The 25,000-nt window shown below is 46.5% G+C and overlaps 1 protein-coding gene across 1 annotated transcript in view; it reads left to right on the forward strand.

Moving 5' to 3' along the window:
• Window positions 1-25,000, forward strand: part of LOC308377006 (membrane-associated guanylate kinase, WW and PDZ domain-containing protein 1-like) — a gene marked incomplete at its 5' end in the record, with an annotated part of 106,959 nt that overhangs the window by 59,806 nt on the left and 22,153 nt on the right. Inside the window, 10 exons of the mRNA XM_080853538.1 lie at window positions 2,666-2,785; window positions 4,980-5,186; window positions 6,576-6,822; window positions 9,796-9,875; window positions 11,075-11,113; window positions 12,960-13,017; window positions 13,548-13,651; window positions 14,707-14,829; window positions 15,844-16,029; window positions 16,435-17,133. Of these exons, the coding sequence (XP_080709664.1) occupies window positions 2,666-2,785; window positions 4,980-5,186; window positions 6,576-6,822; window positions 9,796-9,875; window positions 11,075-11,113; window positions 12,960-13,017; window positions 13,548-13,651; window positions 14,707-14,829; window positions 15,844-16,029; window positions 16,435-17,133 (1,863 nt within the window). The remainder of the gene's footprint in view (window positions 1-2,665; window positions 2,786-4,979; window positions 5,187-6,575; window positions 6,823-9,795; window positions 9,876-11,074; window positions 11,114-12,959; window positions 13,018-13,547; window positions 13,652-14,706; window positions 14,830-15,843; window positions 16,030-16,434; window positions 17,134-25,000) is intronic.

Raw genomic sequence — 25,000 nt, forward strand, 5'->3', positions numbered from 1 at the left:
GTAGGGTTTTAGTCAGAGAGGGAGGCCCATTCTCTTTGTGTGTGTGTGTGTGTGTGTGTGTGTGTGTGTGTGTGTGTGTGTGTGTGTGTGTGTGTGTGTTTGCGCGCATGCTTGTTTGTTTAGAGGGGGGTTGTTAAGAGTGGGATTTAAAGTCCCATTAGGTGATTATGTATCTTCTCGTCAGGTATCCTGGCTCTGTCACGTCATTCTTCCTCCATCACTCTGACCATATTCTGACCATCTCTGGCATAGGCACACTGGACTGGACTGGACTGGACGGTTCTACAGTACCAGTTATTATATTTAGATCAAACTCAACACCTAAATCTGACCACTCATCCCTGGTCCAATATCTCTTTGGCCGGATGTGTGTGTGTTATGCGTGTGTGTTATGTGTGTGTGTGCGCATTGTGTGTGTTATATGTGTGTGTGCGTGAGCGTGTGTTGTGTGTGATGTGGTTACCGTGCTCCCTGTTGTGTTAAGGCTTGACTCCTCTCCTATTCTATCCTGTCCTCTAGCTGGTCCCCGGACTACATTATCTCTCCCCTTGCGTTGGTCTTTTTACTCTGCCAGACAAACGTAAAAGTGCTCTTTCCTCTGAGGTGAGGTTGTCTAAGGCAACAGAGCAGCGTGTCCAGCTGCCTCTGTGTGTAAGGCTTGAAGTGTCTTAGTGTGTGTGTGTGTGTGTGTGTGTGTGTGTTTGTGTGTGTGTGTGTGTGTGTGTGTGTGTGTGTGTGTGTGTGTGTGTGTGTGTGTATTTGTCTGTCTGTGTCACCTGGGCTTATGAGTCAGAGACACACTGAAAATGTTTCTTTGCTGGCTGTCCCTGCTTCTCTACTCCTATGAACCTCAGCTCTGTCAGACACAAACACACACGCACACACACAACCACACACACACACACATACGCACACAAACACACACACACACACACACACACACACACACACACACACACACTCACACACACACACACACACACACACACACACACACACACACACACACACACACACACACACACACACACACACACACATACATACACACAGCATCCATCAGCCACACCTGCCCCTTAGCTGATCAGAAGGTGCTCTGTCACTGTAACCTGGGTGAAGGTAGAAAGCAGGTTCTTTACTCCTTTGTCCCTATTTTTTGAGAACATGACAGCCCAAATTATCTTTGAAGGTAGTTTCCATGACATTAAGTGTGTGTAGAGTACCATGGCAACCAAAATGGCTCACACCAGACTAGTAGGGATGTGTGTTCCTGTGTGCGTGTGCTTGTATGTATTATGTATTGTTACTGCTACAGTAGCACGCGGTGGCCATATTGGAAATGGAGGCACCAAAAGACCCTTGTTGGTTTTCCACTGAGCCTCAATTTCACCCCCAAACACTACAGTTTTTCATCCCAGACAATGGTACCACCTTGACCCCATTGCCATGGTAACTGCATCACGTCAGTGCCGTTGCCATGGAGTGTCTGTGAGCTGCTGGTGTCTTCGTGTTGGAGTCATGGTGCTGATGCTGATGGGTGGTTGGGGGACGGGGGGGGGTGGGGACAGTGTTGCTGGAAGTGTGAGCACTCTGTGAACTCTTTCTTTTAGAAGTCTGCTAGGTGTAAAAAAATAAATCCCAGCCAGAAGATCTGTGACGGAACTCAGAGTGGAAATGTGATTGAAATACCAGAAATGTATATGTAACAAATACCACATAGAATAGAATAGAATACCACACACCATGCACTACCAAGATACATTCTGTAGCAGACATTACATATTCTCTAACAATGATATATCTTAATGGCTCATGATGCAACTGTCTGATGGCCATGACAAACATTTTGATTCATCCCAAGATTCCTAGCTGGAGAGGTGCAGATTGTGTGTACTGGTGCTGTACTGGTCATGCTTGGTTGGCTTGGATACTGCGGCTGATTTTTCTCCACTCCAGATTGGTGTTTGCAGACACACTGGTGTTGCTGTATCGTCTGGGAGATGAGTTGTTTTGATGAAAGGTTGTTCCAATAATATCAACCAGAGCAGACTTATTTGAAGTGATACAGAGATGCAATATTGTCTGATGGCTATTGATTTATTGAGTGTGTGTGTGTGTGTGTGTGTGTGTGTGTGTGTGTGTGTGTGTGTGTGTGTGACTACTGACTGTGTCTTTTGAACTAACTTTGAGATGAAACAGAGATAGAGCTCCACACTGTGTGTGATGAGTTTATGTGTGTGTGTGTGTGTTTATATATGTGTGTGTATTTATGAAATCACAGATACCCACACACACACACACACACACACACACACATGCCAGTAAATTTGTGAAGCACCCCCTCTATCTAATCGAATACATCAGTCATGGTTTCCAAAAACAGTCTCTTTTGCAATTGCCACTGCAAAACTACATATCACCCCGCAATCACAGCCCAGCCAGTGGTGTCTACCAGCGCATCTCCCCCCTCGGAGCTTCCTGATGCTGGGCCAGGCACACAGATGCCACTCAGACCCTGCTGGAATGCGTGTCCAATGCAGCAGCTCACGTCCAGCAGCTGTCTGCAGCTGCCGCCGCTCCCCTGGGAGCCCGCAGACCACAGTTTCAGCGAAACATGCCGGAAACGACACCTTCGCTCACTGTCCTGTTCTCTCCTCACACACAGGTACCACCCGGCCCCCGCGGGAAGGAGAGGTTCCAGGGGTGGATTACAACTTCCTGTCCGTGCCGGACTTCGTGGAGTTGGAGCAGAGTGGCACTCTTCTGGAAGTAGGAACTTACGAAGGTAAGGAAGCTCCCATTTGTGATGTGGGGAATCAGGAACCAAACCATTCCAGAAGAACTGGGACACATTTTACTTAGTGAGGTTGTACCGAGTTAGTTCACCCTCCCTTCTCTTTATTCAAATTCACATAGATAGAGATGAAAACTACAAAAGGGAAGGGGAAGACCCTGAATTACAATAGACTGCATTCTGATGGTAGTAATGAGTAGACAAACATTTTAATGTTTTTTAAGGCTGAATTGAACACAAGCTCAGCTTTTAGAGGCAGACCTAGATGGCTCCTCTTTAGTATAATAGAGTTAATAAGCATTTTATACACCAAAAATACATGCAAGTTGTTAGATTGGCTCACAGCTTTGATGACTTAACAACAGAAGAAAGTGGATAGTAAAAGATGGAAAAAAGGAAACCTACTCCTTGTGCAAAAGAGCATAGTGTTTATTACCAACACTTAGCCTCATTTAGCCTAATCAAACGTGCTTCTGCTGTTCTAGCTTTAATTCTAACCACAGCGGAGCTGTATTTCTGACTAGTCGAGAGGCTGAGGGTGTATGTTTCTCTGTAAAGCACTGTTGCACCCAACCCACAAAAGACTTTGAAAAAGAAACACACCCACAATTCATGGAGGTTTGTTACCTAGTCTTGGCATCCATGTGACCCTCTGGTACCGCGCAGGAAAGAGTAGGGGAAGGCATTCATATGATTTCATATTGTATTTAATCAATTAGATGATACCTGTAGTGTCTGACAGTAGTGTAGAGGCAGACATTGAATCAGCACATGTATTCTCATGAAAAGGAACCGATTTCTTTATCACTATGATTTTTTATCTTGAGGAGCAGCGGAGACAGAAAATACCTTTTGTTTGACTAAGACATTGGAAGAGACAAAAAGACAGACAGACACATGGTGTCACAAATACACACACACACACACACACACACAGAAACAGACACACAGACACACACACACACACACAAACACACACACACACACACACACACACACACACATGGGACAGCATTATTAAGTCTGTTGTCCTCCCATTCCCCCTGAGTGCTGGCGGTGCCTACAGTCTCTGGCACGCTACTTTAATCTCCTTTGCCCCACCTCTGCAGGTCTCTGGCATCTCTCATCTCTCTCTCTCTCTCTATCTCTCTCTCTCTCTCTCTTTCTCTTTCTCTCTGTCTCTCCTTCTCTCTCTCTCTCTCTCTCTCTTCTTATTTTTGTTAGTACAGCCCCAGCCCTTTGCTAAAGATACATATTTAACCACAGGTAACACTATTGGACTAAAAAACTAGAATTATGTGACCAGCAGCTCATTCTGACAACCATTCTACTCACCTAAGTAAGGGGTTAAGAGGGACTGAAGGTTAAACTGATCAGTGCTGGCAAGCTTGAGCAGTACACGTGTGGCTTACTCCAGCACAATTTACCATATGTAATGTCAACAGCGAGTTGGGCTGTATGCAAGTAACAATAATAAAGTCAATTTGTTTTAGAAGAGTAAAGTTCTTAAATGGCTATATTTATTATGGACCTGGCCATAAATATTCATATGCATAATATTTATTCATTTTTGTGCGGAACAAGCGCATTCTATTTAGAACATTTTGCCCGGTCCCATTTGGCTTTTTTTAGCTTGAGAGAGGCCATGCATAAATTCATATTTTAACAGGCAGAACTTTTCCCCCATCTCCCCTGATAAAGGATTGAACTGGAGTGTGTGTGTGTGTGTGTGTGTGTGTGTGTGTGTGTGTGTGTGTGTGTGTGTGTGTGTGTGTGTGTGTGTGTGTGTGTGTGAGTACATGCGCCTCATGCTCTTGAACAATGTGGCCCCGGCCTGTCAGACTCTAGCCCAGCCAAGCAGCCAGCCAGCCGTCCTCCCTCTGCCTCTCCACGCCACAGTGGCGTGCACAGACCCCATTCACTTCTGGATTGTTCTCCTCTCCCATTGTACTTCCTGCACTCTCACACACACACCAAGAGCCACCAGATTTTATAGATCTCTCTCTCTCTTTCAATCTCTAGCTTTCTTTCCCTCTCACTCTTTCCACCTCCCTTTCTTTCTCTCTTTTCTTTATCTGTTTCTCTCTATCTCTCTCTGTCTCCCTCTCTTTCTGTCTTTCTGGGTCTCTTCAAGCATGCTAATGTCCCATCCCCCCTCCCCGTTGCCCTCTTTCTTGTCGCCTAGGTAACTATTATGGAACACCCAAACCGCCAAGCCAGCCCCCCTGTGGGACAGTGATTACCCAGGATGCACTGCGAGACGGCCTCACAGGTTCCCAGAATTCCACCCCCAAGCGCACCAAGTCCTACAATGACATGCAACATGCAAGAGTAGTGCCAGTGGACAACGGGGATGACGACATTGTTGCAGACATGAACAACACTTTCACAGGTCAGAGCAGCTCTAGTGTGTGTGTTGTAGAAGCAGGTGTGTGTGTTTGTGTGTGTGTGTGTGTGTGTGGGGGGGGGGGGGTGGGCACGTTTTGTGTCTGTCTGGGAAGGTTGGCTGTGTGTTGGAAGCTGGGAGGTGAGCGAAGTGCGGGGGGGAGGGGTGTGTTTTGGGTGTTTGTCTGTGTGTGTGTGTGTGTGGAGGAGGAAAGTTGGAAGTATGAGTGTAAGACTGTGTGTGTGTGCGTGTGCGTGTGCATGTGTGTGCGTGTGTGTGTGTGTGTGTGCCGGCTACCTCATGTCTTTGTGATGGTGATTTTGTCTTTGTCAGGGCACATAACAGTGCCATCTGGCTGTGAGAATAATCAGATCTCATGCTGGGACCAGAGGGCCTCAGTGTGTGTGTGTGTGTTTGTGTGTGTGTGTGTGTGTGTGCTCTTACCCCTTGATAAATTGGCCCACTGCATTGAAGGCTGTTCAAAAGAGGAGTGCTATTTACCCATTTAACAAATGTAACTTGGAATGTATGAATATGTATGATTTATTTAAAGTCTGGTAGCATCAAAAGCAGTGTGTAAATTCAGACAGCTTTCACCACGTAAGAAAACAGGAAATAGGAAGGGTGTGAAATTGATATATTGGGCATTTCTGACAGGAAAGAAGTATACTCGGGGTGTGTTGTGTCTTGCATCATGATATGACTGGGTGCTAATGCCTGTTCATATCACATACTAGCATTTTTAACATAAATATGAGAGTGTGTGAGTGCATGACCTTTTAACATACAAATAACCAACCCTTTTATTATTCTCAGTGACTAGCAGTAGAAGTGTGTGTGTGTTTGTAATTTAAACATTATTTAATTTCAATGAGTAGGATATATTACTGTGTGAGCATGTGTGTGTGTTTTGTGTGTGTGTTGGGGAGGTGGAATGCGTAGTGGATGTGTGTGTGTGCATGAGTACTTGTCTGCATACCTCCATATGTGTGTGTGTGTATGTGTGTGTCTGCATTCCTCCATGTGTGTGTGTGTGTGTGTGTGTGTGTGTGTGTGTGTGTGTGTGTGTGTGTGTGTGTGTGTGTGTGTGTGTGTGTATACTGGATGGTTTCATTATCATTCTGCCTGAATCCTGCCCCAAAGAGCCGTGTCTGAATGGAAGTGGAGGGCAGAAAGCCATGGACAGAGTGGGCGGTGCAAGATCAGAGGCTGTGTGTGTGTGTGTGTGTGTGTGTGTGTGTGTGTGTGTGTGCGTGTGTGTGTGTGTGTGTGTGCGTGTGTGTGTGTGTATAAGTGTGCTGGGGTGAAAGAAAGTGCATGCGCCTCCAACTCCAACTGAACGGGAACATAAAACTGTTTCTCTTCTTTATCCTCCTCCTCCTCCTCAATACCCAGAGTTCTTAGCGCGTAGTCTCTTCCCCTCTCCCCTGTTGTGTGCAGGAGACACTGGTCGGCAGGAAGTGCACGGCGTTGTGCGAGAGAACGCCCCCTCCTACACGCTCAACAACGCCATTGCCTCGCCGCCGGTTACCCCCGCCAGCCCCCATCATGCTCAGCTGCCTCCTGAGGAGGACCCTCTGGGGCCGCTGCCTGAGAACTGGGAGATGGCCTACACTGAGAATGGAGAAGTCTACTTCATAGAGTAAGAACCAGCGCTCTCATACACTGAACCTCACACTGACATCCACACTAGCCACTGACCTTCCCCCCTAAGAACTACATTACCCACCCTGCCCCTTTCTCCCCTAACACTGAGAGCTACAGTGCATGCTACTTTTCTCTCTCCTTCCATGTGGGGAAGGACTACCCAACATTCATCAATCCAAAAAAAACCTTTCTTCCTGACAGTAAGAATGTCATTACCCACTCACTTTCATAAAACTCCATTGCATCTTTTCCAAAAAGTAATTGCAGAGTTGTGTTCCTTCCAGCAGTTCTATGGGTATGTGCCACATAGCAAGAACGTAATTACACAGAGAGGCGCCTAGTATTCTTGACTGCACAGTTACCCATAATTCAGCTATAAGAATTGATCATGTTGTTCATGAGAGTTGTGAGAGTTGATCATGAAAGTTACTTTGTACAAGGGACTTTGTGTGACCTCTCATGACTTGTGATCATGAAATATTGCACAAAGCGTAGGTTTAGCTTCGTGGATTGTGTTGTATAATGATGCAGCTGTGGTAATGAAGCTGAAACATTTTTGGTTTTGATTAATGTGTGTCATGGTAGACTTGAGACTGACATGGATGGTGAGTTAGGTAGACCGATTCAGTTATCTATATATCACAGTATGGATGTGAGGTGTTTCTAAGAAACCAAAGGCCAAAAAAGACCCTTAGCTCTTTCCCTTTTATGTAAAAACACACACCATTATAATTTTGATTTGATCCACGTCTGAATTCTCATGTTTTCCTTCGAAAGTCTGTGGATGTAGAACCTACAACCTCTCGTACGATTGCGATACCTTCTTTGTAGAATTGGGACGAGCCCTCAGTAAGATGGTGACTGTACACACCATTATGCACTTGCTGATGCTCTATCAAAGACACCCAGCATTCAAGGAGCACATCTTTTATTTTTAGATTTTCGATGTTTCTCTTTTCATGTACATCTTGTGTGCAGTTGAACCTGTTATGAAAACCAGCGCTGCTGCTCAGGCACTCCAGAGAAACGGGCTCCCTCGAGACACTCCTCAGCAGAGACATTTTTAGCTGCTCCACATCTCGCTGGCTGTTTGGTGCTGCTGGTGGTTTGGCGTCCGTGTGATTGTAAGATAGTAACGGGTCCGTGCCACGTTTCAGTTGAGAGGCAGTGAGGTCGGTGGAAGGACCAGGGAGGTCAAGTCTCCTCAGTGGTAGACAAACAGCCTGTGAGCGGCCTGCTCCTCCTCCCCCTTCTCCTCCCAGCGGTGTGCGGAGGGAAACAGGCTGTTGTCATGAGTCACGCGTCCAGTCCCCCTGCAGTCCTGCATGAGTCTGTCAGGCCCTTGGCCAGTACAGTGGAGGCACTCAGCATTCCTGTGTGTGCACTTCAAAAACATAGGCCTTTTTCTCTCACTTTTAACTTTTCCATTGGAACTCTTTCAATTTCCTTTTCTATAAGTCTTACATTGCACTTCGACATCCCGGCTCACAGGGGGTATGATGCTTCATCATGCTTAGTGGATGTATTTGGTTTAAGTTTAAATTAGACTACTATGCCGGCATATGGTTAGACAGCCATTAAAAAAAGAGAGAAACAAATGATTACTCTTTATATAACAGCCTCCTTCTACCAGACTACTGAAGCAATCAGCTTCTTGCACTTAACTGGCATTTACCCTAGTTCTAACATTAGGGCATTAACCCTAAGTCTAACATTAGGACATTAACCCTAAATCTCGAACCAGAGGGCTGTAAAGTAGTACGGACACCAGGCGTAAACGTAGCAAAGGTGAAGCTCAAACGTGTTTGTGTGGATGTACTACAGTACACTGTCAGTCATTGTTCCAATAGATCAGTATTTCAGCAGTCTAATGTGTAGAGACAAAGTCAACTGTCGCCATTGCTCCTTTAAAGAAGACAGGTGCAAGCTGGTTTCTCCATTGTGAGAGCAGTTGAGTAGTGAGACCCTGTAGTGTCAAACACTGTCAGTCAGGTTGGTGCTGAGTTTGCACAGCTTGTCTGTGTAGGTGTGAGGTGATGCCATCAATCCCATAAAGTCGGCTTTATCACTAGCTTCAGCATTTCTTGTCCTCCTACGATAGTGTCCTAAATGTCTCACGCATCTCTGGGCTCCCGTGGATGTCAGAGGGATGCATCACATACGTCTGACTTCCTATTCACTTCTTGCACAATACAGATGCTCTGAGAGGCTCTCAGTTATGGATTTTATAGGATGACGCGGGTAAAGATGTATGCTCCTGAAGAATATCCGTCTTTGCCTTATGTTGCATCCCTGTGCCTGATGGCAAAAGTTAAGCTAAACTGGAGTTTTTCTGTCACCCTGGTCTGTACCGATCCTCGCTAGCCAATAGAGACGCTCTTTTCATACATGAGCATGTGCAAACACACACACAAACACACACACACACACACACACACACACACACACACACACACACATATCGTCTCTCTATAACTCAATGGAACAAACACGCAGTGTACACACACACACACACACCTCTGCCTCAGCATGGCAGCAGAGATGAGAAGAGGTGATGAAGGTGATTTCCAGAACACACTTACCTCTAACCTCATCTCGCAATCTCACCCTCTCCAGAATGACACTAACAACCCTTGTCATAGGTCACTGCTTTAATCCTGATAAATATGTATGGGTCTACTGCGCTTCAAGTCACACTGGACACTATTATCAGCTTTGTGACTATTTGATGCGTTGTGGGTAACGTAGGTGTTTAGATAACACCACAACATATTGAAAGTATATGATATCATTGTGGGGTTTTTTTCCCGGCAGTTCCAGCCCAGTTCCCCTAGAACCAAACCAGAAGTCAGGTGCTCACTGGCTTTTAGCTGTTAGATAAGTTGAGGTAACGTCGAGGTTTAGTTGGATTGGTGGATTAAGGTGCTGACCTGTTTTGGCTCACGTCCGGCTTGTTGTGTTTCTGCAGCCACAACACAAAGACAACCTCATGGATGGACCCCCGTCTGGACAAGGAGCAGAAGCCACAGGAGGAGTGTGAGGATGATGGTAGGACACACTTACTTCCTGTGTGTGTGTTTCCGCTCTAGATATGCATATGTAGCATCATATATATATGTGAATTGTGTCTCATTAGCATTAGTGTTCCAAATACATGACTTTGCGTGTGTGTGTGTGTGAGCATGCAGCAGTATTTTAGTAGTGGTTGTATTAGCAAAGCAGTATGTGTCAGTCAGTGCATGTAATAATGCTTCACTAGCAGTAGATGGAGCTCCTGAGCCTTTGCAGCCCAATATTGTATATTGTGCGCCTTGAGTAGGTGTGTGTGTATGTGTGTGTACACTATGTGTGTGTTTGTGTGTGTGTGTGTGTGTGTTTATGTGTGTGTGTGTGTGTATGTGTTTTATTTACTGATTAATTGTATTCAGCCCGAGGACAAGCCTTTCAACCAGACAAAATCTCTCTTACTTGCTTTCTTTATGTTTTACCCTGGTGCTCTCTCTCTCTCTCACACACACACACACACACACACACACACACACACACACACACACACACACACACACACACACATTCACAAAGTTATGATATGCACTATAAATTCCGTCATACTCAAGATGAAAGTGTTACATTTTCCTCCCTGTAATAACACTGGGTGCTCCCTTCCTGAAATACCATAATGTGCTTCACACAACAGCAAAGCTGCAGCAGAGAGGTGCAGGCTACATTACAACAGCAGTGTCAGTAAAGAAATAATGGCTTTTTAATGAGAGCCAAGGCTAGCTCAAGAAAAAAAAAAGAAAAAAACATGGCGTTGCTGCTGTGCCTAAGTGACCGATAAAGGCAGTATCGCCCCCTGCTGGTAATCTATATAAATGTGGCTTTATCTCTATTTCCAGCCTTTCTTTCCTGTCTTTGATAGTGTCATAAATATGTCATGCATCTCTGGGCTTTAATGGTGCTTGAATATTGCCTGGGGTGTGTGATTGAGGGCCCTGATGGGTTTGTATACACGTTATTATCACTGCTTGTGCGCATGCTTGTAGTGCTATCTCAACTGCCACTCCTGCTGCTTTTGAGGCTCTTCCTGTCATTTCTGTGCAATGTTGCTATCCTGAGTAATCATTCCCCTCTCCAGCCATGCTGCTTTCGTTTGTTCTTAAATCCCCTCTCTTTTTCCCTCTTCCAATCAATCCCTCACTCAATCAACCCCTCTACCTGTCTGGGTCCTCATTTTCCACTTGGAGAAGAAGGTGTACACACTGAAGAGACAGAAAATGAAATAGGTACAGTTGCCATATCCTTCTTTTCTTTTCTCTTCTCTTCTCTTCTCTTCTCTTCTCTCAATCTTTGTGTTTGTTATTAGACCTGACATGCTCTGGCAGAATGATCGATTTTCATTTCAATATTTCAAAGCGAATTTTGTTCGTTCCCCAGTTTAGTCCATCCTCTGAGGACCTCATTTGATGTGTTTCACTGACTTATTCACTCTCTCTTTCTCACTTTCTCTCTCTCACACACACACACACACACACACACACACACACACACACACACACACACACACACACACACACACACACACACACACACACACACACACACACACACACACACACACACACAGATTCATGCATGTATGCGTGGGTGTGTTTTTGGTATTAAGGGTTTGCCATTGCCACTTGTTTGTTTGCTTGACTATGCTTGGGTATGTTTGCAGTTGTGTGTGTTCAAGTCTATTTTTGACTGTGTGTGCTTGTATTAGTAAGTCTGTATGTTTGTGTGCTTGTGTATGTGTATGTGTATGTTTGACAGTGTGTGTGTGTGTGTGTGTGTGTGTGTGTGTGTGTGTGTGTGTGTGTGTTATTGCACAGGCTACCCATATTCTATCAGCCTAATGAGATAGCCTTGTGGGGCCAGCTCCGTGGCTCTGAACCTATTAGATCAGGCTAACAGTCAGGCAGGCATCCAGCTTGCTTTATAACAGGCAGATTAAATGCAGGCGGTTGCTGGTCATCGATCGTTAAACTCAAACCACCGCTACGCAAACACGAAAAGGGGGTGGGGAAAAGCCTCGTCTCTCGCTGGCTGTTCTTGTCTGTTGGCGAGGCTGGTAGCGAAGCGGCCCACACAACAAAAGCCAACACTTGCCTCCAGAACTCGCTGTAGCCAGCAAGAGAATCAGCCGCTTGCACTTTTGATATTGGTTTGTTTAATAGCTGTGTGTATGTGTGTGTGTGTGTCTGTCCATGTGTTTATATGTGTGTCTGTGTGTGTGTGTGTGTGTGTGTGTGTGTGTGCGCGCGTGTGTGTGTGTTGTGTTTATGTGCCTGTTGAAGCTACACTAGGCACAGTGGCTGTTCATTTAGCTGTATGTGTATTGAAGGTAGCCTATTAGGCCAAGCTATTTACTACAAACCACCTGGCTTTGGCTTATTCATCAAGTTAGTCAGAGATGGTTAAGGAACAGACACCTAAATGAAGGAAGGGAGAAATGTTTAACAAGGGAAACAAATGTGTCCTTTTCTAAATAAGGGTTTTGCTATTGGGGGGAAAGAATGTATTGTTACTTGTGTCATTGTGATCCGTCTTGTAGACCTTACTGCTTAGGTAGGCTACTTAATTTGTTTCTGTGGGAAATCCACCTTTATTGTAGTGGCCCCGCACTAAACCACCCGAGCTCAGTTCATCAATAAGATAATGATTTGCTGATCAACACAGCCAGGTGTGTTGTACGTTAGACAGAATTTCTATAGGAGGACTGTGGAGAATATTGATGTGTGTGCGGATATGTGAAAGTGTCTGTGTATATGTGTGTGTGTGTGTGTATTTAAGAACGAGAGAGAGAATGCAGAGAGTGTTAGTTGATTCATTTGTGCGTGTGAAAGTGTGTGTTTGCATATAGAGCGATGCAGTGTGGGGCGATCCAAGGGTTGTCCAAAGAGTGTATGTGTGTGTGATGTTTTACACAGGAGGTGCTTTTCTCTCATCTGGTTCCGAGCAGGCTCTCTCATATCACTCATGTCACAGCCTACTCCAGGACACACTCCCATCAAGGCCAGGACATGCATACACCAACATTCATCATGTGTGTTGGATCTAATCTCTCTCTCTCTCTCTCTCCTTCCACAGAATTGCCACCTGGTTGGGAGAGAATAGATGACCCTGTCTATGGAGTGTATTATGTGGAGTAAGTGCATCAGCCCCCACTGTCATAATGTAATACAGCTTAGTCAAGTACATTACCTGCTGCTACATGATCTACCGCACAATATTAATGAACAACTGTCAGGCATGCTGTGACTTACGTCCGTGGAAACAAGGGACACGTGTGTGGGTGTAGTGTGTGTGTGTGTGTGTGTGTGTGTGTGTGTGTGTGTGTGTGTGTGGTGTGTGGTGTGTGGTGTGTGTGTGTGTGTGTGTGTGAGAGAGAGCGATATAGAGGCAGAATGAGGTGCTGTTCAGTATGTGTGTGTATGTTCTGCTACGGCACTTATTGGGAATTTATTGGTGTGGGTTTAATCATATCCATGTGTATATGTGTGTAAAAACCCTGTAGACACATTTCATCAGACTGACAATTAATCTCTTCTTCTCGATCTTCTTTGCTTCCTTACTTTGTTCCTCCCTCTCTCTGTCTTCTATTTCCCTCTCTCTCTCTCTCTCTCTCTCTCTCTCTCTGTCTCTCTCCCTCCTTATATCTCCCCCTCTCTATCCCAGTCACATTAACAGGAAGACTCAGTATGAGAACCCGGTGTTGGAGGCTCGCCGTAAGCAGCAGCTCCAGTCCCATCAGCCACCAGAAGGTGAGCGCTACATCCGAGGTTCGTTCCGCGCACGCTTGCGCTTTCATTTTCTTCTTTTTCACATGTCTTGTCTGTCTATCTGTCTGTCTGTCTGTCTGTCTGTCTGTCTGTCTGTCTGTCTGTAGGATCTCCTTGCGTTAGCGTACAGTTTCATGCTCTGACAAAGCCAGAGGGTCTTGAAAGGAAGTAACAGAGAAGCTCTGGACCAAAAAGGGCCACATTATTTCAAGCCTGGCTCCAGTGAGCCATGGAGCTGACCGCGACATCCAGACACTGAGCTGGCTGTTTTATGCTCTGGTTTTCAATTTCTTTATTTGGGCATTAACTTTAGGGTTAGGGTTAACTGCATTAGCTGCAGTCCAGATGGCTGAGATAAAACACAGACTCCAACCTTTTGGGTCCCTGAACCTGGACGTCAATCTCAGCTCTTGGTGTAGCAGTTGACTCTGGGACTCTGGGTGGGTTCAGGCCCATATCCGGGCCCCCTTGGTAGGGTTCAGTCAGAACGTTCTGACAGTCAGCCGCTAATTTGTTTTTGTAAGACTGGAAAAAAAATCTATTTGTTTTTCTTTTTTAGACACGTTAATGTGCTGGATCTGCTGTTAGCCGTTAGCAACTATAATGTGCTCCTAATTGTGTCCCTCTGACAGCATCAGAGGAAATCACTTTTTTTTTATCTGCTCCAGTTCTGATGCTCCTCAGGAGGACGCAGAGGATAATTAACCAGCATTTTCTCATTTCTAGGTCCAATACCTGGCACGTCTGAAAAGACAAATATATATTTGGGCATATTTATGTGGTGTGGTTTAATTATGGTCTCATTTCAGTGTTAGAGTTGTTATTTGTCTGTGCTAAGTCCTTTGGTGTCTGCAGCAGCACAGTTGTTCTCATTGGACCATTACTCTTGAAGTAAATGGCAAATTTGACGACTGAAATGTACTTAACGGTTTTGTGTAACTGTGTGCATGTGCTGTGTATGTCCATACTGTGTGTTCTGTGTGTCTGTGTGTGTGTGTGTGCGTGCGTGGTGTGAGTTGGGCGAGGATGTAATGTGTGCTTATCTCTTTGAACAGAGTGGATAGAGGAGCATTCGTCTGCTGGAGGCCCACTGGCCTCGTACGCTCCCAACCACCTGGAGACATACAGAGACCCCCAGCCAGGACCCCCCACCCTGCCTCCTCTCCCTGGGACAAAACGTGAGATGGACACACACACACACACACACACACACACTCTCACACACACACACACACACACACACACACACACACACACACACACACACACACCACATACACACACAGACACACACAGACACACACACATTGACACACACACATTGACACACACACAGACACACACACACACACACACACACACACACACACACACACACACACACACACACACACACACACACACAGATACACACACACACAAACACTCGCACACACACACATACACACACACACACATACAAACACACACACACAAACACTTGACCACACACATACAAACAATACACACAATCTAAGGGCTTACCATGCAAATGTAGCGAACACTGTACTTCGTAGGTCGTCTTAGAGGTGATATTAAAGACACTAGCCACTTTACCTTAAAAAGTCACCATTGCCCCATCCCCATTCGGTAGTGAATCCTGGTAGGGCCATCACTTATAACTGCAAAGATGTCTGTTGCTTCTCACATCATTTCCCTGTTTTCTTGGACATGATTCAGCCCTGGTCTTACACAGAAAATTACCATGCAGGAAGCAGTGTCTCAGTAGACACCAAGGCAGAATTCAATGAGACTGCTTTGTGGCCAGATTTGATTAAGCTGGATACAGGCTTGTGCATGTAAAATTGGAAGAATTAATGCTGGCCTTTGTTAGAGAATAATTCTGAAAGGGTGTGTGTGTGTGTGTGTCCTTGTGTCTTTGTAGAAGGGCATGTGTGGGTCTGCCTTTGGATCTTTACAGTTGCACATATGCACATTTTTGTTGTGTGCATACATAGGTATCTCTCTCTCTCTGTCTCACTCTCTCTCTGTCTTTCTCTCTCTCCCTTTCTTTCACGCTCTGTGTGTTTGTGTGTGTTGTGTGCGCACTCTGTGTTATCCACATACTTATGCATCTGTGTGTGTGTGTGTGTGTGTGTGTGTGTGTGTGTGTGTGTGTGTGTGTGTGTGTGTGTGTGCGTGTACGTGTTCAGGGGGTAAGCCCTTCTTCACGCGTAATCCCGCCGAGCTGAAAGGGAAATTCATCAACACCAAGCTGAAGAAGAGCCACCGGGGCTTCGGTTTTACCGTGGTGGGGGGAGACGAGCCGGACGAGTTCCTGCAGATCAAGAGCCTCGTGCTCGATGGACCTGCTGCTGTGGACGGCAAGATGGAGACAGGTACACACGCCCACATATACACACAATCCCAAGTTTTAAACACACATGATATCATGTTTTTGTCCCTTATTAGTAAGGTCCCTTAGTACACTGTGCTTAATTTAATTCTTAATAGATCAATAATAAATAAAGCTCTAGTCTTCTCAAGTAAGTGCATATTGTAACAAGCAACTAAATCTTACCCTAACCCTTATCCCAATCCATACCTCAAGTATATGTGGTAACATGCATTACTAAGTAGTGTCACATTGTCATTGTTAATTAATTGAAGGTGTACTTTAGGACAGTTAAGGACACAAATTTTAGTGTGTGTTTGCTCAAGAAAATCTTAAGAATATCACTGACAAGCCCAGTCCATCTTCTGTGCCCTGGTTGATGCCCTCCCTGTGTGTGTTGTATTGACAGGCGACGTGATAGTGAGCGTGAACGACATCATTGTGCTGGGCTACACGCACGCGCAGGTGGTCAAGATCTTCCAGTCCATCCCCATCGGCTCCATGGTGGAGCTGGAGCTGTGCCGCGGCTACCCGCTGCCCTTCGACCCCGACGACCCCAACACCAGCCTGGTCACCTCTGTGGCCATAATGGACAAGGAGCCCATCATTGTTAACGGCCAGGAGACCTACGAGCCGCCCTCCGCCCTCATGGGACCTCCGGGTATTGGGGGCGCCGCCGTGGCCGGACCCCAGGCCGGGTCCCTCAATGGCAGCCGTGAGCCGCTCTTGCCCTATGGCTCGATGATGGAGATGATGGGTGGCATCGGGGGCATCAGCGGCATTGGCGGCAGCGAAGGTTGCCTGGGCTACAGCAGCGAGTCTGTGACGCTGGCTTCCAGCATCGCCACGCAGCCAGAGCTGATCACCGTGCATCTGGAGAAGGGCGACAAAGGCTTCGGCTTCACTATCGCCGACAGCCTGACGGGCGGCGGACAGCGCGTCAAGCAGATCGTGGACTACCCACGATGCCGGGGGCTCAAGGAGGGTGACATCCTAGTGGAGGTGAACAAGCGAAACGTGCAGAATATGAGCCACAACCAGGTGGTGGACCTGCTCAGCAAGTGTCCTCGTGGAAGTGAGGTCACCATGCTTGTGCAGAGAGGTGAGGGTGAGTTAGTGTGCATGTGCCTGTGTGTGCGGACGAGAAGGCTTCCTTTTTGAAAATGAATGAAAAGAATGATCTCAAAAATCTATATTCTATTACTAAATCTTAACAGGACTGATAGTTTTAAATAATATCCCTTCATATGTTCAGAGAAATTGAATTTGTATAGAACATTCTACCATGTGAGTATGCCAGTTAATACTTTTTTCTGATCATTTTTGTATGTGTTATATGTTTTCCTTCATCACTGAGTATTGTCTTGAAGAGTGCATTGCCAGCCCTTCCGCTCTCCTTGATAAGCCACATGTCTGTTGAAGCCACGTATGACGTTCACATCATGTATAGAGGAGATTGTGTGGTGGGGGGGATGGTGGGCGTCCAAGGGTTTATGAATCAGAGCTTTCACAGAACTTGGGAGTGGAGCTCTTAAAGTGAGCCCCTCACCACTCTGCCTCAGTGGGCACCAAGGAGAGTCAGTGAGTGGGAGTGCTTTGGCCTTCGTCAGCGGAGAGAAAGAAAGAAAGAGGTGTCAGGCTATTCAGAAAGCATTGAATAAGTGGACGTGTGTGTGTGAGAGTCTACTCCTTTCCCTTTTTGACAGGATCCGTGTGTGTTTGTGTGTGAGAGTGTTTGTGAGAGAAAGAGAAATAGAGAGAGGAAGAGAGAGAGATAATGTATGTCAGTTTATGAGAAAGAGAGAGAAAGAGCGAGAGAGAATATATATATATGTATGTGTGTGTGTTTGTGTGTGTGTGTGTGTGTGTGTGTGTGTACTCCTTTTCCTTTTTGACAAGCTCCGTTAGTAATTGAAAGAACTACAGTCAACAGGTCACCAGTCAGAAGTCATGGGATTAATTTAGATTGGAGCCTGCAAAGGCAAAGAAACAGGGAAATGTTGGAGGAAGGAGAGGTCAAATGGAGGATGGAGGAGAAAGAAGGGTAGATGAGATACGGAGAGATGAGTTTTCTATCCTCAAGGTCTCTCACCGAGTTTAACCCACTGGGCCAAATGCTGTGCACTGAAACACACACACAAGCGTGCGCACACACACACACTCTCTCTCTCTCTCTCTCTATCTCTATCTATCTTTCTCTCTTTTCATTTGAAGCTAGAAGGACACTCTGAGAGCGCAGACCTCCGCCAAGACCAAACGCTTTATCTCGCAACGTCGCAGAAAGTGACATTGGCCCAAGCTCCAGCGCTCTACCAGGTTCCATGGCGATCGGGCCTGGCAGTTTTTGAGTCATCCTGCTGACAGACCAACTGACAGACAGACAAACAAACGGCAATGAAAACATAACCTCCTTGCCAGAGGTCATAAGCCTTATTAGCATCTACATATTCATAAACGTCAAAGCCTTGAACACACAGAACAGGATGGATGAATTGCCACTACTAGTCTGTATATCAGACAGCCAGTCTGGTAGTCTGTCTTCATCCAACACTGGGTGAAAATGAAGGCACTTTGTTGGAAATATTAGTTATATTAGTTTGTCAAACAGTTCTACACTGAAGGTTCTCTGGCTTTCTGCTCGTCATGTGAGTCTGGGTGCTGAAGAAGCATTGGGATTTATAGATACATGTTTATTCATGTACCATTATTTTTGGAAAGTTAATGACTAATTGTCTTTGGGTGTGTGTTTGTAGCGTAAGTTGAAACTGGTGTCAGGCTGTGGGCGGAGAATAAGGGTTGAAAGTAAAGCCAAACTTAACAAAATCACAAACACACACACACACACACACTGAGAGAGGCACAAACACTCATACACAATTCAGCCAATATGCCGGATTCCTCGTCGGCGTGCCAACAGGTTCTCCCTGCGCATCTGTGAGTCATCAGATGCAGCCATGACAACACGCCCGTGCCTCCGTCAAGGTCACCCGGGAACGCAAGCAGAGCCGTACCATCCCTGTGACCTCACTTCCTCTCTCCCTCCCTCCCCTGATCCTCCTTGATCTTTACACAAACCCTTTCAGGTGTGATTTGGGGCTGATGTGAGGGGCTTTAGAATAAAAACAGGCCTGACGTGCCGCCGACGGCGCAGCTTAGCATCAGGGAAGCCACCCGGATTATACGGGTGTGTCACCCCGGCGATGTGATTAAACTGTCAGCTTTATGTTACACTCTCCTGTGACTCTCAATATGTCCTATATATTTGCTCTTATCAAAGAGAGAGAAAGAGAGAGAAACCAAGAGAGAGACAGAGAAAGAGAGAAAGAGAAGGGGTGGGTGGGAGGGAAAGAGAGGGCAGGATTTTTTGGTGGCGACTATAAGTGTCCGATGTTGGGTCGATGTCTCTTGTCTCACGTTGGTCTCATCAGCGTAACTGCAGCGGTCTATCACCAGGGCTGGGCTTGATGGGACTGAAATCCACACCACAACGGCAACACAGTTTCTTTAGCTAGTACGACAGCGGCAATTAATTGACAGCAAACAGTCAATCAGTGCATTGTTACACTGATCACAGACCAGCTGTGCAGCGCTAGTGGTGGGGGGTAGGGGGGTGGGGTGGTGAGTGCTGACTGAGTTGGAATATAAACAGCAGCAGGAGGAGAAGAGGAGGGGCGTGTGGGGAGGGGAAGGGACTGTGGGGAGGAGGTGGAGGAGAGGATGTGGGCAGGACAGAGGGATGGAAGAGAGGAGCTGTAATTGCTACCCCACTGTCAATATTTCATTATGCTTCCCACCAAGCCAGCACAATACAGCTGCCTGCACATACGTGTGCTGGTCGAGACGAGAGGGTCTGTATTGGGACTTTTTGTGTGTGTGTGTGAGAGACAGGGACAGAGAGAGAGGGGGAGAGAGAGAGAGAGAGAGAGAGAGAGAGAGAGATTAAGCACAATCCTGAAGTGTGTGTCCATGCAAGGAAGAATGAGACCCTGTGCTCTCTCCTCCTCCCACACCCTCTCATTCTCTCTCTCTCTCTTTCTCTCTCTCTCTCGCTCTCTCTCTCTCTCTGTCCTTCTTGTTCTTCCTGTCTCTTTTTGTCTCTCATACAAACACAGAGACACACAAACACACACAGGACGATTCTCTCTCTCACACCTACACACACTCAAAACCAGGAGCACAACCGTAAATCTCTGCCATCTTACTTCCACTTTGTTTCCATGGCGATATTCTGCAGTGCTGCAGCAGGTTCCTTCTGATATGTGGCAGATAGGGAGGCAGAAGAGGAGGAATATGATGGCAGAAAGGAAAGATAAGGAGAAAGAGAGAAAGTGAGGTGAAAAAGAGAGCAGGTAAAATGTATGGGTGAGCGAAAGAGTGGGAGGCAAGAGGAAAGGAGAGAGAGGGAGAGGGGAAGAGAGAGATAGAGAGAGAGAGAAGGGAGGAGGAAAGTAGGACGAAGAAAAAGGTGTATGGATGCAGGTCACACATGCAAATAGACTCACCCACATACCGCCTGTCTGTGCGTATGTGTGTTTGTAGTCAACGGTGTGTGTGAATGTGATTGTGTGTGTGTGGGGATGTATTTATGATGTGCCTGAGACAGATGGCTGGTTTATCCAAGGCCACATCATCAAATGCACCTCCCCGTTCTCTAATCACGCACACACACTAACACACACACACACACACACACACACACACACACACACACACACACACACACACACACACACACACACACAGATACACACTTGCTAAATAATATACTCAATCCACTCAATACAGATCCAATGTACACACACAAACACACACAGAGACACACACACACACACCTACAGCACACAGAGACACACAAAATTCTCCTCTGTGTAACATTCCTGCCAGCAGCTTGCATCACACCCAGGCACAGACTCATTGCTTCTCTCTCACTCACACTTCAGTACTAAAATAGTAATTGAGCCGGCGAGCTTGTTTCAATCAGAGGCCATAGCTGTAATGGGCTCCCTGTCACTGATCCTTCACTAAGTCCCACTCTCCAGACTGGCAAAGGTCTCTCACTGGCCTGTTGGCAGATGTAAGGTTTGTAATTAGCCAATTAATTATTAAATGAGCCACGGACATGACGACTCCAGCTTCTGCGGTAGCCCTGTTTGTCACGCGGCTGATACCCTCTGGTCATCGTTGGTCGAGCTTTAAGGGGTCAGAACTGCACCAGGCCAGAAGGACCGGCTGAAGATAGGTCAGAAATGAGTCAAAGCCCAAACTCTACTTGAATGCTAAATACGAAATTCATACAGAAATATAACTAGATGAATAAATAAGGCGGTCTTGACACAATCCCTCTTGATTTTGATTGGTCATGATGAAAAAGTGTGCTCTTTTATTTTTGGTCGACAGCTGGACAGTTGTGTGTGTACACAAATACAGGCAGAGAGAGAGAGACAGAGAGAGAGAGAGAGAGAGAGAGATAAACACACATACACACACCAACACATATAAACCTACACACACTGCTGCACACGCACATAATCATGAGCACACATTCCTTCCTGTTCAAGCAAGCGCTTCCTGCTTTATTTGACTGTTGCTGACTTCGCTTCACCAGATCATTTGAATTATAATGCCTCTTTTTCAACTCTCTTTCTCTCAGCCTCTCTGTCTCTCTCCCTCTTTCTCTCATCTCTGGCTCTCAGCTCTTCTCTCTTCCTCTCTGTCTTTCTCTTCCTCCTTCATAGCCTCTGTTTCTTTCTCTTTCCGTTACTCTTTCATTTTTCTTTTCTCTGTCTTTCTCTGCTCTCTGCACACTCACTCAGAAAGGGCTTCAGCGTGTGAACAGTCTGTGAGCATTTAAGCAGCTCACTATTCAAATGGTTTAATTCAACAACCCAACCATCTTAGTGCGACTCTCTCTCTCTCTCTGTCTGTCTCTCTCACACACACACACAGACACACAGACACAGACACACACACACACACACACACACACACACACACACACACACACACACACACACAGACACACACAGACACACACAGACACACACACACACACACACACCCACACACACACACACACACGCACACACACGCACACACACACAGACACACACGCACACGCACACGCACACGCACACGCACACACAAACGCTCCCAAACACACACCTCATTCAGACTGGCCTTATTTAATCCAGTGTGCATCCTGTGCTGGCTGCTGCCCCATAATGAGCAGAGGGGACAAGATTAATGGGGGAAAGGAACACTAAGCACACAAGCTTACACACACACACACACACACACACACACACACACACACACAATTACAAACCATATGCTTCCACACACAGTGTGTGTTGATATGTGAGCGTGAGGGTTTTAAATGTGTCATTATTTGAGGTCTGGATATTTCTTTCACTACATTACTGTATGTATGTCTTTCAGTGTGTACACTGGATTTGTGTGTTTGACTGTGCATTTGGCTGTGTCTATGTTTTAATTTAGGACCTTGAGGTTGCGCTCCTGGCTGCCAAAATCGTTTTAGAGCTCCCTTTTTTTGTATGTGTGCATGCATGTGTGTGTGAGAGCAAGTGTGTGTATTAGAGCATGAGTTTGTGTCTGTGTGAAGCTTGACTGCGGAAAGTGTGCCTTGACATGCAGGATTACTCTCAAAAGGTCACAAGTTCACCGATCTGCACCGTTGCTGCCTTTTTTGGGACAAAAAAAATCTGACCACAATCCTTCCCATAAGGCCTTGGGGTTTTGTAGTATGAGGCGCCTGATTGGCCGCTGGGCTGCCGTGGCTCTCTGGCTATATCGCAAAAGTCCAGCACCCTGTGTGTGTGATCTGAAGTTCCATCACTCTCTTCCACAACATTGTCTTGCTAAAGGGAAACCCTATGAATTATATATCTGGAGATGAGAGGCACAGATACAGAATAGAGAATAGTGAGAGCATGAACAAGACGGAGGGAGAGAGAGAATGAGAGGGGAACAGGAGAGAAGACAGTGAGACAGTAGGAGAGAGAGCAAGAGGAGGAGAGATGGAGAAAGTGAACAAAAGAGAGGGTGATAAACAGATAGAGAAAGATGGGAAGAAGAGAGAGAGAGCAGAGATGGGATGGAAGGGGAGGGAGAGTGAAGGTGGAAGGAGGGAGAGAGAGGGAAAGAGGAGAGGAGCGAGGAAGGAAGGGAGCGGAGCGCCTATGCAGCAACAGAAAGTTTTAACATTTAATGAGTCGTGGCTTTTTCAGTAGAGTAACTCCAGGCAAAGAGAACGCAGTAGGCATCACCAGTTATACACAGTTATGCGCTTTGAATGCCGGCGTCGGTCCGAACGGCCAATTCATGTTAGCTGAGAATCTCCGCTCTTCCTCACTGTCATTCTCTGCTCATCGGCCATTGTCGCCCTCTGGGGAACACAACCTGCGCAGAGCCCAGTGCAACGGAGGGCTCCCGGCGATTTTGACGTCCACGGGTGTAGAGAGCAAAGAAAGGAGCGGTAATAAACACGCCGTCCCCAGAGGCAGCCAGTGAGGCAGAGGCACTCAAGGCTACACTCAGACGTCAGCACAGCAGCCAGCGAAGGAGGGGTGGCTGATCTCTCTGTGTAAAGAAAACGGACACAATTAGAATCTCACAATGTCAGACTTTTAACTGAGAAGAGAATGTCACCACACACATCCTCTGTGTAGTTTTGTTATTCTAAATGTATATCACCAGTTGTCAACGTCTCAGAGGGTGTCTTCTTCTGTACTTTCATCTAATTAACTTGTAGCATGTGGTATAACAGAATCATTTACACTCCCTAGGGAGAGGGAGTGTTAGATATGGTGAGACGCCTATAGAAAATATCACAGCCATGCCAACATCACACCCAAACCATATAAGAACACTAAATATCCACAGCACGATGGAACAGCTCTCATGCAGTGCTATGAAACCTGAATGAATCTAAATATATATGTGTGGGGGGCTTAGAGACAGGTGTAAAGGTGCTAATATATCCCTCCCGGCATTCCTGTGTCCACTTGCTTCTCTGGTGATGGGGGAGGGGATTCTGTGTTCAACTGGTTTTAATTTATGTTACTTTTTCTCTGTTCATTCAAACCAGCCAATTCTGTCCCCACACAAGGCCACCAGAGCTGTGTTCTTATTTTTCTTCATTTATTTTAATTCATGAGGTGTTAGATTGGGAAGTGAAAAGAAGTCTGCTGGTGTGTGTGTGTGTGTGTGCGTGTGAGTGTGTGCTTGGAGATGGTGAAAAGGAGAGTCAGAGGAGATAGTGGATGGGGTGGGTGCGAGCAATCCACAGTGAGAAGGAGGGGGATGGTGAGAGAAGAGAGAGAGGGAGGGAGGGTGAGAGAGAGGGGAAGAGAGAGAGAGAGAGGGAGGGAAGGAGAGGGAGGGAGAGAGAGGGAGCAGAGCTGCCTTTTTAAATGTGTGAGCTCCCTGAGCGCCGGAGCAAGAGCGCTGTGTGTGTGTGTGTGCGCGTATGTGTGCGCGTGTGTGTGTGCCTATCGTACTGACTGGCTCCGGAGTTAGATGCTCTCAGCCGGAGAGAAACACACGCCTGCCGTCAAGACCAGCGCTCTTTCTCTCCCTCCCTCTTTCTCTGTCTCTCTTACTCTCCTTCCATCCCTCCCTCGATCTCTCTCTCTCCCTCTCTTACTCTCCTGCTGTCTCTGGCACGGAATACATCTCACACTCTGTGCTCCACAGCAGCTGAAAACCTGCTCTTTTACGCTTTCCTCTGTTTATCCCTCTCTCCTCTCTCCATCTACCCCCTCCTCTCTCGCTCTCTCTCACACTGTCTCTCTCTCTCTTTCTCTCCACTGGACTGAGTGGGATCTGAGGATATAAAGGAGTTTGAGGAGACACTGCTGCCAGCATCATTAGGTTACTGCAGACAGAACACACGCTGCCCTGCTGCGTCCAGCCTACAGACAGAGGCAAACACAGAGAGAGAGAGAGGGAGAGAG

The sequence above is a fragment of the Sprattus sprattus genome (genome assembly GCF_963457725.1).
Source record: "Sprattus sprattus genome assembly, chromosome: 16".
Taxonomy (NCBI): Eukaryota; Metazoa; Chordata; class Actinopteri; order Clupeiformes; family Clupeidae; genus Sprattus; species Sprattus sprattus.